Genomic DNA, 13,288 nt, shown 5'->3' with positions numbered 1-13,288 from the left:
TTCCCCCGCCCCCCCCCCCCCCCAGAGCCCCACAAGAGTGTGTGCGCCTCGCTGTAACTGTGATGGTGCAGAGGGGCCAGGGTGGCCTCGGGATGGCAGGAGGGTCCTGTGCTCACCGCACACTCGCTCCCCAGTGGGGCGAGGAGGCAGACTTGGGCCGCAAGCGGCCTGTGTTCCCCGCTGACCTCAAGCCCCCCTGGCCACCGCGTCCTTACACTCTATCCGGATCTGCTCCAGCTCCGTCACCTCCGCGATGGACTCCTTCAGGTCTTCCACAAACTTCTGCATCTCGTCCGAGCCCAGGGCACAGAAGTGCAGCACCTGCTTCTTCTCAGAGCCCGAAAGCGGGGTCACCAGAGTGATGCCATGGGAGTAATCTGAAAAGAAGACCCCAGGTCCCCGTGGGCCCCCATGGGCCCCGGTGAGCAGCAGCCAATGAGGCGGAGCAGGCCCAGCGAGTGGGCGGGACCTTGGGGGCGCTGGCCCCTCCCCCTCCCTCCTGCCTCCAGCTTCTCCCCGGGGGCGGAGCCCTGCCCGAGGGAGACTCACATTCGTTCTCAAAGAGGTGGAAGTCCATGCCCAGCAGGCCCACGGACTTGCAGAAAGTGTACGTGGAGGAGCTCTTCTTCTTCGGGCACAGTTTGAGAATCTGTTCCAGAGAGGGAGAGAGACATGCGCTGACCGTGTACACACGGGCCCATGAACACGCAGGGACGCTGGTGAACACACACGAAAAGAAACACAAACACACTTGCACGTTTATATACTTGGGACACATTCATACACATACACACACCGACAGACACGCGTACATACACATACACACATATAACACACGTATATAAATACACCTTATCAAAATATGGGGTTCCTTGTACTGCATCAAAAGCCTCAGTGGTGTTCCTGCTGCATTTAGAAGAAGCCAGTGCACACTTTTATTTATTTATTTATTTATTTATTTATTTATTTATTTATTTCCGAGAGAGAGAGCCAGCATGAGCAGGGGAGGGTCAGAGAGAGAGAGGGAGACAGAGAATCTGAAACAGGCTCCAGGCTCTGAGCTAGCTTTCAGCACAGAGCCCGACGCGGGGCTCGAACCCACACACCGTGAGATCATGACCTGAGACGAAGTCGGACGCTTAACCAACTGAGCCACACAGGCGCCCTGCCAGTGCACACTTTCGCCTCTCCCCATCTGGTCCCTGCCTCACTCTGGCTTCATGCTCAAGCTCTGCTGGCATCCTTTCCGTGGCCTGAATAGGGCCAGCTCAGTCCCGCTGCAGGCCCTTTGCACACGCTATGCCCATTCGGCACCTCTCCCTGCAGCTCTCTGCAAGGCTGGATTGCTCTCATTACTTAGATCTGAACTCAGATGCTGCCTCCTTAGAGATCCCCTCCCTGAGCAGCCCACCGACCAAACAGAAACAAACCAAACCACACCGGCCCTCACCCCAGCCCTTCCTTCCTCCCTATCCGGTCACTGGGTTTCATCCACTTCACACCACCTTCTTCCCAATTTGATAGTATCTGGTTTATTTGTTTTCTTAATTATTCCCTATCTCCCTCCTCAGCTAAAATGGAAACTTAGCCAGTTGCTCAGTACACAAATACTTCTTCAGCACCTTCTCTGAGCTGGGCCCTGGAGGCTCAGGAGCGCAGGAGCCACGGAGAGCCATGCCCCCAGGGTGCCTAACAGCTGCAGAGGAAAACCGGTCAGGGTGTAAACCAATGGATCAACCGGTCAGGGTGTAAACCAAGGGATCGATCCATAAAGCAGAAGAAGCAGAAGAAAACCAAAGTGAAGGAATAAATAAGGTAATTCCAGAACCTGGAAGAGTTTTGAAGAAAATGAAATAGGGAAAGAATAGGTTACTGGGCAGGCCACCTTTCGAGGTGCACAGGGAGGGCCTCTGGGAGGAGGTGATGCTTGAATTGAGACCTGAATGAAGAGAGGGAAGTGGCTGAGCAAAGTCTGGGGGGGTGGGGGGTGGCAAGAACAAAGGTCTGAGATGGAAGGAGCCTGGCCCCTGGGACCCAGCTCTGGAGGCCAGGGTACCAGTGCCGCCTAGCGACGGAGTGGAGGCTGGGGAGGTGAGGTCAGAGATCTGGGAGGCCTCCAGGCGGGGGTTGCAGACTTCCTTTACCTGGCATGGGAAACACGGCAGATATGAGGCCCGATTTGTTCTGGAAGGATCACTCTGCTGCTCTGTGGAAGGTGGAGCTTAGGGGTGGATCGTTAGATGTGGGATAATTTTAGAGATAGTGCCAACGTGACTCATGGATAGAGAGGATGTGGGGGACGAGGTCGAGGGAAAGACAGAGGCTCAATCGTGTTCACCGCTGTTTCCCAGCACGTACAAAAATGCCTGGTACGTGGTTGACACGCATTAAATATTGCGGGATGGATACCAATCCCAAAGGACAAAGAACGAGTCCCCTACAGATACGCATGCACACGTGCACACACACAAACACATACATACACGCACACATCCCCTGGGCCCCTGGCAGCAAGGGCCCCACTCAGGCCCACTGTCCCCCACTGGCTGTGGGACGTGAAGTACATCCCTGTCCGGTCCCCATCCCAGCTTTCCTGTAATGTGGGAGAGGCTCACGATCTGCAACCTAGTTCATTTCTGCCATGACTGTGGACCCATACGCAAATCACTTGACCCCTCTGAGCTTCATAACTTACAAAGTAGCCTTAGGTGCTTGAGCAATCTCACCCCCCACGATGGGGAAGGGAAAGTGCCACCGAACGCGGAAGAGAGTAAATCAGCCTGTAACTGTGGCCAGCCCCCCCCACCCCCACCCCAGGTCAGGGCTAAGGCTGAGCCAGGCAGCAGGTGGCCCCGGGCGCATGCACTCACCACCAGCAGGTCGTTGAAGAGGAACACCTCTCTCTGATGTGCGGCCTGCTTCTGCAGCTTGTTGACATCTGTCACCTCAAAGAGCCGGCTGCAGCAGACCAGGCGGCGGTGGGGCACCGACAGCACCTTGGGTGGAGACAGGCGTTTGTTTAGGGAGGAGCCCAGGAGCTCATGGCATTCCCCACCCCATAGAGCCCAGTTTCAAGGAAAGTAGATGGAGGCCAACGTTTCTACTGCAAGGCCTGAACTTGACCCTAAACGTCCTCTCTCCTCACCAGGGCTCTTCCCTCCTCATGCTTCTTGGGGAGCAAGGATTGTGGAGAAGAGTTCATCACGCTAGAGTAATGAGATGAAGGCATGGGGAACGCAAATTGAAAAGAGCTTCCAGACTGGTCAAATCTGGTTGTTTGTCAACCCTTTTCCCTCCAGGACCTTCTTTTTTTTTTATGTTTTATTTATTTTTAAGAGAGAGAGAGAGAGAGTGTGTGTGTGTGTGTGTGTGTGTGTGAGCAAGGGAGAGTCAGAGAGAGAAGGAGACACAGACTCTGAAACAGGCTCCAGGCTCTGAGCTGTCAGCACAGAGCCCGACACGGGGCTCGAACCCACGAACCATGAGATCATGACCTGAGCTGAAGTCGGACGCTTAACCGACTGAGCCACCCAGACGCTCCCCTCCAGGACCTTCTTGAGGGCACGCCCAGGACCAGGCTGCAGCCTGCAAGGTGCCCTCTGTCCCTTTCTCTAACACACACTGAAATGCAAGTGCACAAGGAGGGCACTGCAGGGGCACCTCAAATCTCCTGTGTGTTGAACAATCTGCTGCAGATGCTGAGGTCTCAGCAAGAAAGGCTCTGGGCAGAAAAGGGCCATCTCTGCACAGAGGAGCTCAGTGTAGAGCTCAGACGACATCCTCAGACTGCTCCTTAGGTCAGCAATTTAGAGAGGAGAAACTGGAGACAAATACCAGAACCCACTCTACATGCTTTATGTTTATGGCACAAAGAGTCTCTGCTGACGTAGGAGTAGTAGACTACAGAGAATCATTGCCAACGTGGACCATATTGCCTGTGACACAGGTCACAACTAAGGGGCACCCCAGTGGTTTGAGACACCACAGTCCAGAGCCTCCTTCAGCCTCTTTCCTGTCTTCTATTCAGTAGGACCCTCGAGGAAAGCCCAGTATCCATCCCACCCTAAGTGGATGTTTCAACCTTAGACCACTGGGCAGCCTTCCAACATCTCAGCTCAGTGTCTCTGCTGCCGTCGCTGATAGCACTGAGGAGTGAGGCAAGGGAAGAGAGAGGGTGCGGTGCATGGCGCAGAGTGGGAACTCAATTACTATGAAGTGAGCAAATAATGGGAAAGTGTTCCCGAAAGGGAAGGAGGAGATTGGGAAGAGGTGTCAGCTGGTCTTGAGACAAAAGCAGGTGCGAGATGGGGGGGCCGGCAGCCACAGGAGAGGAAGCGCCCCCCACAGGGTGAGTGCTGTTGTGTGGTGGACACTTACCGTCTTCATGCCCACAATGGACTTCTCCACCTTGGTGACATACGTGACGTGGTCCTCATTGGACTTGAGCTCCTTCTGCTGTATCCTTTCATAGATGCCCACCACCAGCTCCCTGGGGATGTCGGCGCCATCATCCACACCTACCGACGTGGTGAGGGAAGGGGAGGTGAGAGAGGTGGAGGAGGGAGGTGTCAGAGGCCTGGAGCCAGAGAGGGGAAGCCCCCGCCAGACTGATGCTCCTCAGGGGTGGCCTTGATTTTGCCCTGTCCCCGTTGCAAAACCTTCCGTGACTGGCTCCCCAGCACCACTGAATTAAGGACAGACTCCTTAGCCAGGCACCAGAGCTACTACAATATGGTCCCAACACCCATTTGCAGCCTCATCTCCTGCTGTTCCATAACCAGAACGTCCACTCTCACCTCCAGGCCTCTTTCCTCATCCTCAAGTACAGCCTCCATGTTCCCGCTCCGGGCCTTGCTTCTGTAGTTGTTCTCATCCTCCGTGTATTTGTCTACCCCCGCCCCACTTCCTGCCCTCCATGGAAGCATCTTGAAGGCTAATATTCTGTCTTTTTTTTTTTTAAGTTTATTTATTTGAGAGAGAGAGGAAGAGAGAGAGAGAGAGAACATCCCAAGCAGGCTCTGCACTGACAGCGCGGAGACTGACATGGGGCTTGAACTCATGTGAGGAGATCATGACCTGAGCCAAAACCAAGAGTCAGATGCTTGACTGACTGAGCCACCCAGGTGCCCGGCTTATTCCCTCTTGGATCTCCTCCCTCTCAGCTGCCCCCCCTCCCTCCAGGAGGGAACACGGTACTCACTGATTAGTTGCTAACTAGGAATGTGTGACAAGATTCTTCCCTCAATGGGAGTGTGGGGAGGTGGTAGTCGTTAGATGTTAGGTGAAGAGGAGTCGGACAGCCTTCTGCCATAATGCAGGTAAGGACACTCTACTCCCATCTCTTACCTCATAGCAATAAAACTCCAGGAACACAAAAATACTAGCAGGAAATACATCGACTTGGAAGTATTTCTTTGGGAGGTAGAAAGAAAGGTCATAAAAAGTTTCTTCATTCTACCTTTTCTAAATCTTTTTTAAATGACTATATGCTTCTCTTATAAGACAGAAACATTAAAAATAAAGCAACTTTGGCAAGTGTCCTCAAAAGAGATTTCCTAACTAGTGAGAGGACATTATACCTTCTATGAGCAGCTCTTTGGCTCAACCCTGTTTCTTCCACATCTGATCTTGCTTCTTCAAGTCAGGCAAAGTAGCCGTGCAGGGGCCTAAAGACATGAGTCTGGGGGCAAGAAAGAGCAGGCACCAGGACTGAACATACTGAGGCTCTCAGCAAAAGACGGCAGGTCGCCCACCTCTGCTTCTTCGGAATATTCTAGTCAAAGAGAATTTTTTAAAGAGGCATGTAGCCACAAAGAGAAAGAACAGGGCAAAAAAACAATGGCACCACACAACCTGGAAAGTGGCTGCTTGAGTGGCTGTGTGAGCAAACCTGAGAAAGTGGAAGCTGAAGCCAGCAGAGAGGTTACAACTACTCAGCACACCACAGAACCACCTGGCTCTGGAATTGGTGGCAACAGGAATCCCACTTTCAGTGGAGGTGAGGTCGGGCTGGAAACAGGAAAACAGGTTGATAATCAGTCTAAAAAGGACTTAGATCTCCCGGTCCCTTCCTCTGCTCCAGCAGCAGAATGAAGGTTAGTCCTCCGGAAGAGGTGAAGCGGAGCTCTGCGGTGGGGGCATCCCAAGCCCAGGCCAAAGTGGGAGTCTATGCTGAAAACGGGAGCGTGGAGTTGATGTCTATGTATTCAGAGACCCTCTCGATCCCTTTTACCCACAAGATCTTAGAATGTCAGCAGCCAGACTCATACCCTCTGGGCAACAGATGAGACATTTATCTTCTGGGGAATCAACCGGCACAAGAGAAAAATCTGAAGATACTGAAGTAAGGGTGTCCCAGTGAAACAGCTCAACTAAATCACCCTATGCAAAAGCCCACCACTCAGAACCCCCCACCCATACAGAGTTTTTAATCAGCCTTCTAGCTCACTCTTAAATATGAGAGAACAACCAAGTTTCATCAAGTATATGTGGAAAGTCAATAACACAAAAGAGAAAGAAGTACGGGAAAAACAGAAAAAGGAAGCCAGAAGAAACAGAGGCAAGTAGGGAGAAACCAAAACAAACAGATACCATCAGAGAGATACATGAGAAGATAGTTGCATCTACAAAACAAGGCTAAGATGTTATAAAAGAGGAATATTTACAGAACAAAAGAGTTATTGAAAATGAAAAACACGACAGCAGACATGAAAAATTTAGTAGGAAACTTGCAAGATAAAGCTGAGGGACATCTTCAAGAAAGTCCAACCAGAAGACGAATATGGCAAATAGAAAACTGTAAAAATGAGAACATCACACTAGGAGATCTAACATCTGAATAACATGAGGTCCAGAAAGACAGTACAGAGAAGACAAAGTGGGGGAGGGGGATGATTAAATACAATATTTAAGAAAACTTCTCACAATTAGAGGACATGTTTCTAGACTGAAGAACAACGCAGTACCTAGTACAATAGATGAAAAAAGAATCATAAAAACCTCACCAGTCTGAAGCGATATCTGCACCCTCATGTTCACTGCAGCATTACTTATAACAGCCAAGATGTGGAAGAAACCTATGTGTCTATTGAGATGTGATGGATAAAGAAGGTGTGTGTACATATATAATGGAATATTAGTCATCAAAGAGAATGAAATCTTGCCATTTACAACAACATGGATGGAGCTAGAATGTACTGTGCTAAGTGAAATAAGTCAGAAAGAGAAAGAAAAACAAAGTATGATTTCACTTAAATGTGTAATCTAAATGCAAAACAAATGAATAGACAAAACAAAATAGAAACAGACCCATAAATACAGAGAAAAAACTGGTGGTTGCCAGAAAGGAGGTAGGTTGGGGGTGAGCAAAATTAAGAACAGGATTCAGAGGCACAAGCTTCCAAGTATAAAATAAATTAAGTCATGGGGATGTAATGTACAGCATAGGAAATACAGTCAATAATACCGCAATAACTGTATTAACTAGACTTATCATGGGGACCATTTCCCAATGTATAAAAATATCAAATCACTATGATATACACCTGAACTAACAGTACATCAATTATACTTCAGTTAAAAAAAAGAACCACAATGAGGCGAAACATCAGGAAAGTTTAGAAGACAAAGGAGAAAGAGGAAAATCCTGTACATTTTCAGAGAGAGAGAGAGAAATAATATGCAAAAGGTGAGGAATTGAAATGGCAGAACAGCACTATCCATTAAAAGACAATGGAGCAATGCCTTCAAAATTCTGAGTTCAGTGTTTCCAATCTGGAATTCTATGCCCAGCCCAACTCCCAATCAAGAGTGAAGGTAGGAAACAATATATTCAGACACACAAGTTCTCAGAAAGTTTGCAGCCAGTGTGCCTTTCCTATGGAAGAAAACTAAAAATGAGCCAGCTATAAAATCTAGGGTACAGGAACTGAACACAGGAACAAGATGAAGAAGGTGCCGGGGTGATGGTGGAGGGAATCTCAGGTGACTGGGTGCAGCTGGCCCAGCTACCTGTCCAGATAGGAGTAGAGACTACAGGCTCTTGAGAGAGAGACCCCAAGAAGAAAACTTCCCCACGTTCCATGTGCAGAGAGGAACTTGGCACTTAAGTTGGGGGGTCTGGAGATAAATCAGTGGCAGGTATGTCCCAAGAGCTGAGCAAATGGGAAAAGAGCACAAGTATTTACTCCAAGAAAAGTAGAAATAGAAAGGGCTTGTAATCATGCTATACTTCAAGACTCAACTTTGAACTGTTTACCTAGTGTTTTTTTAATGTGGTTTTTTTTTTTTTTAATTTCTGAGAGAGAGAGAAAGGCAGTGTGAGCTAGCTGTCAGCACAGAGCCTGGAGCCCGCCTCNTCAGTGGCAGGTATGTCCCAAGAGCTGAGCAAATGGGAAAAGAGCACAAGTATTTACTCCAAGAAAAGTAGAAATAGAAAGGGCTTGTAATCATGCTATACTTCAAGACTCAACTTTGAACTGTTTACCTAGTGTTTTTTTAATGTTTTTTTTTTTTTAATTTCTGAGAGAGAGAGAAAGGCAGCGTGAGCTAGCTGTCAGCACAGAGCCCGACGCGGGGCTCAAACCCACAAACCATGAGATCATGACCTGAGCCGAAGTCGGATGCTCAACCGACTGAGTCACCCAGGCACCCCTGTGTTTACCTAATCTTAATACCATAAACAGGGGTGCCTGGGTGGCTCAGTCAGTTAAGTGTCCAGCTTCGGCTCAGGTCATGATCTCGTCGTCCATGATTTCGAGCCCTGCATCGGGCTCTGTGCTGACAGCTCAGAGCCTGGAGCCTGCTTCGGATTCTGGGTCTCCCTCTCTCTCTGCCCCTCCCCCACTCATGCTCTGTCTCTCTCGGTCTCTCAAAAATAAATAAAAGTTAACAAAATACCATAAACACCGATGTCACAAAAATAATGCTACAGCTGTAAGAAGAGCATGGGGCTACAGTGTAGTTTTAGTGGGGGTGGGTTGGGGAAGGTGGATGAGAGAGGGCTAATGCCTCTACACAATTGCTATGGTCTGAATGTTTGTGTCCTCCTCCCCCATTCATATGTTGAAATCCTAGCCCCCCAAAACTGATGGTATTAGGAAGTGGGGCCTTTAGAAACCAAGTCATAAAGGTGGAGTTCTCATGGATGGGATCAGTGCCAGGTAAAAAGGACCCCACAGAGCTCCCCACCCCTTCTACCAGGTAAGCACACTGTGAGAAGACCCCAGCCGGAACCAGGAAGCGGGCTCTCGCCAGACACCCAATATGCTAGAGTCTTCCTCTCAGGCTTCCTGGCATCCAGAACCGTGAGAAACACATGTCTGTTTATAAGCTACCCAGCCTGTAGTATTTTGTTATGGCAACCTGAACAGATTAAGACAGAAATTAACAGATAATACTTAAATCTTAAAAAATGAACAAGTAGCGGTGTATAAAAGAAACCGGAGTCTATGTACTATTTCATCCCATCTATATGAGGTGCAAGAACTGGCAGAACTAGTCAATGGGGATGGAAGGTCAGGAGAGCTGGCATTTGGACAGCAGTACTGAATGGGACGGGACATGAGAGGATGCTCTGGGGCCAGGGGAATGATGTAGAACGAGAGCTGGCTGTGATCACACACGGGTATGAACATAAACTTCATCAAGCTCTCAGGTTTATACACCTTGCAATCTACTTTCATAGCATTTTAAAAAAAGGGAATAAGAAAAAAAACCGGAAGCAGATGCGCTTAGTTTCATGATACAGAACATGATAAACAGCAAAAGACGTTGAGAGTGGCTGCTTCTGAGGCAGAAGTGTGGTGACAGGGGCAGGGACTAATTTTTTTTGTAGCAAGCCTTGTAGAATGATTTGGCTTTATGAAATGATGTGCATGTATAGCTTCAATGCCTTAAATGCTACAAAAGACAAAAAGTCCATTGAGCACACGTCACATCCTGCCAGTTTAGCTCTGATCGCTGCTAGGTGGTGCACTATGTCATTTAGAGAAGGATTTGGCTGCTGCGTGCCATGAAGTTATCTGCAAGGCTGACGTCAGTGGACCCAAGATCTAAGAGCCTCTACACGTCGCACGGTGGGAAGGGGCTGGCGCACTTAGGCACCAGCTGTGTGGCCGGGGCCTACAGGTCAACCAGTGGAGGATGTTCTGTGGAGGGCAAGGGGCATTACCCAAGGACCCTTGCCACCTGATTTTTTTTTTACTTATTTTTTAAAAATTTCTAATGTTTTATTTATTTCAGAGAGAGAAAGAGACATCATGAGCAGGGGAGGGTCAGAGAGAGGGAGACACAGAATCTGAAACAGGCTCCAGGCTCTGAGCTAGGTCAGCACAGAGCCTGACGCGGGGCTCGAACCCAGGAACTGTGAGATCATGACCTGAGCCGAAGTCGGACGCTTAACCGACTGAGCCACCCAGGCGCCCCCCTTGCCACCTGATGTTGGGCAGTGGTAGTGGCTCCTGAACCCCCCCCCCCACCAATGCCTGGCGTGCAAGCAACTTTCCCAGATTGCCGTGCGTGACTGGGACCAGAGAGCAGCATCCAGTGCCCTTGGCTGCCGGGGTGACAATCTGCAGTCGGCTCAGGCTCACAGAACTGACGCTGAACAGAAGGAAGCCGGAGCCGTGGCCTCGGCCCTCCTCCCCGTCCTCCTCACCTCTCAGGTTTCGGATGAAGTCCTCCAGCATCATCTTCCGGTCAGGCTTGATGTTGGGGCTGTACATGTCGGTGTTGAGGAGGATGATGGCAAAGGCGAGGATGAAGATGGTGTCGGGGTTGTGGAACTGCTGCACCACCTCGGGGTTGCACATGCAGTAGCGCTGGCTGCGGTGGGGACACAAGCGGGCTGCTGACGCCCTTCTCCCCCCGCCCGGGGCTCCAGAAACGGGGAGCCGTGGGGGGCAGGTGCTGGTTCTCGGAGGGCATCGCGTCCCTGTAGCCTGGCCCCCTTCCCCACTGAGGGGACAGTGAAGGAGTCACCGAGCCATGGATCCCATCACTGCACACAGATGCTCACCGAAGACTTGCTGGTCAGCGGGGATGGGCGGGAGGCACGCCGGCTCCCTGGAGGCCCAGCGCGGCTCCGGCTCAGAGAGCTCTAGGGCTCCTGTCCCTTTCTTTCCTCCGCTCCTGTCCAGCCAGCCCCCCACCAGGAGGGCTTCTCCCCAGCCCCAGGCTGGCCCCGCTAGCATCTCCAGTCCCCCACACCCAGGCGTGTGTTTTGAGGGCTGTGTGAGGGGAGTGGGTCTGCGGAAGGGGGTCCTACCTGAAGGCCTCGATGAGCCGCTCCACCTTCTGGGCTTCCCCCTGCACGCGGATGTGAGCCTGGAACTTCCTCAGGGCCTCGTCCAGCTCCATGCTGGAAAAGTCCATCTCGTCCACCACGCAGCTGAGGGCAGGTGGGGCGGGGGGGTAGTTCTTGAGGAGAAGGGCAGCCCCCAAACCTCCCTCAGCGGGAGGCCGCTGAGGGGCAGGGTGCAAGGTGTAGCCCCCTCTCCCACTGGTGGGTGGGGGACAGACTTGGGTCCCAGTGACCAACCAGGAGGGGACTGACTCACCCAGGACTCTCCCTCTAGGAACCGAAAAGGACCCTCCCTTACACCGTCTTTCCTTTATCACAATAGCCCTGGGAGGCAGATGGCTGGCCGCCGGCTCCACAGCTAAGAGCCCAAGGCCCAGAGAGGCCAGGGGAGCCATCCAGGGCCACACAGCCAGAAGGTGGCGGGTCTCCCACCTCCAGATCCCACGTCTTTGCCTCTCAGCCTCAGACAAAGGTTTGAAATAGGAATAAGTGTAATTTCCTCTTCTGTTGCTGTCCCTGGGAGGCCGTACGTCTCTCTAGTTTCTCATTCCCATTGGGGCTTACAGGTGACTGACCCGTCCTCCCACACCACCCCTCCAGGCAGCCTCGGGCAGGGTGGGAGAGGAGCGAGCTCATCCTAATCTCCCTCGCAGCCAAGGAGCCTGTTCTCTCAGGGAGGCTGTGGCTTCTGAAGAGTAAATGACAAACCAGCTTAATGTGGGAGGGAGGAGACAGAATGACAAACACGGCCAGGTTCTGAGCCTGGGCCTCCCACTGAATTTTTTGTGACTTTTGGTCAAGACTCATCTTTTAGAGCTTTGGTTTCTTTTTCTGAGAAGGAAAGAGGTCAGGGTCCTGCTCCCCATAGGCCCTTCTACCCTGAAATGCCACCTCTCTCTAGCCGAGGAGAGTTTGTATCTGAAAGTCCCCCTGCAGCGTGGGGGAGGGGGAGTGGGGACACGGTCCAGTCACCCCTATGAGGCAGTGTCATTCCTCTGGCCTGGCCTGCTCTCAGGGCCCCTCCGTCCATGCAGTCTGAGGCCAGGCCTCTCCCAGCCCCAGCCTCCCGCTGCCTTGCCCTCCCTGGGGATGCCCTGTCCCCAGGGCCATGAGCAGCGAGCCGGGGTCCAGGCCTGGCCAAGCCCTGATGTGCCTGAGAACTGCAGATGCTCACACGGGCCAGCAGGCTCTCAGAGCTGGCTTCCCTGCTTTCTGCGGCCATGCTGTGGTCCAGTCTCCTCCCTCCGGATCGTTTTAACCCGGCCCCACAACGCCCGCTGGGGTCAGCAGCCCCTCTGGCTTCCATAGGCCTGGCGGACACTGCCACAGTGTCACGGCCCGGTCCCTGCCTGACTTCTGCCCAAAAAGGTGAGGCGAGCTCCAGGCTCCAGCCCAATGTGTGGCTCGGTGCCCAGCATACCAGGGGACTCAGGGGATGTTTGCCCAGTGACCAAGTGAGCAGAGGGACAAGTCCTGAGCAGGACCCACTTCCTCCACGACACCGGCGCCCGTGCAGGGCCCACCACCCAGGGGACTCAGGGATCCTGACTCAACCCTGGCTCTGGTGTGCGTTTTCAGAAGGAAGCAATGGGAGACACCCACCCAACAGTGGTCAGGGGCTGGGGCCCCTTTCAGGGGGAGCAGGGAGGAGAGGGAATCACGGGGACTTCTAGGAAGGGGAGGCTGGGAGCCCCCCTCGGCCGGGGAGGTGGCCATCTTCAGGCTGGGAGCCCACCCTCTGCCTGGTCAAACCCCGCCTTCTCTCAGACTTGTCTGCCTGGATAGTGAGAGAGAGGGTGGCGCTGGGGGGCCGAGTGTGACAAGCGGCGATGTCAGTGTCTGGGGGTTGGACATGGAAACTATCGGTCCAGCCTGGGGAGAGGCCACTCTGATTTCTCAGCAGCGCCTGTCGTCACCTCCTCCCCGAGCACTCCCTGGCTGGCAGGTGAACTCTGAGAGCCGCACCATGGGGCCCGCATCCACGTG

General features: G+C 52.1%; 1 protein-coding gene across 1 annotated transcript in view; it reads right to left on the bottom strand.

Moving 5' to 3' along the window:
* Positions 1–13,288, bottom strand: part of IQSEC3 (IQ motif and Sec7 domain ArfGEF 3) — a 109,661-nt gene that overhangs the window by 11,278 nt on the left and 85,095 nt on the right. Inside the window, 6 exon segments of the mRNA XM_077759026.1 lie at positions 216–377; positions 550–649; positions 2,871–2,996; positions 4,378–4,517; positions 10,658–10,824; positions 11,267–11,389. Of these exon segments, the coding sequence (XP_077615152.1) occupies positions 216–377; positions 550–649; positions 2,871–2,996; positions 4,378–4,517; positions 10,658–10,824; positions 11,267–11,389 (818 nt within the window).

Source organism: Crocuta crocuta, unplaced genomic scaffold (assembly GCF_008692635.1).
Source record: "Crocuta crocuta isolate KB4526 unplaced genomic scaffold, BGI_CrCroc_1.0 scaffold72, whole genome shotgun sequence".
Lineage (NCBI taxonomy): Eukaryota > Metazoa > Chordata > Mammalia > Carnivora > Hyaenidae > Crocuta > Crocuta crocuta.
The sequence above is the reverse complement of the archived record's forward strand: the minus strand, read 5'-3'. Positions and strand labels throughout refer to the sequence as shown.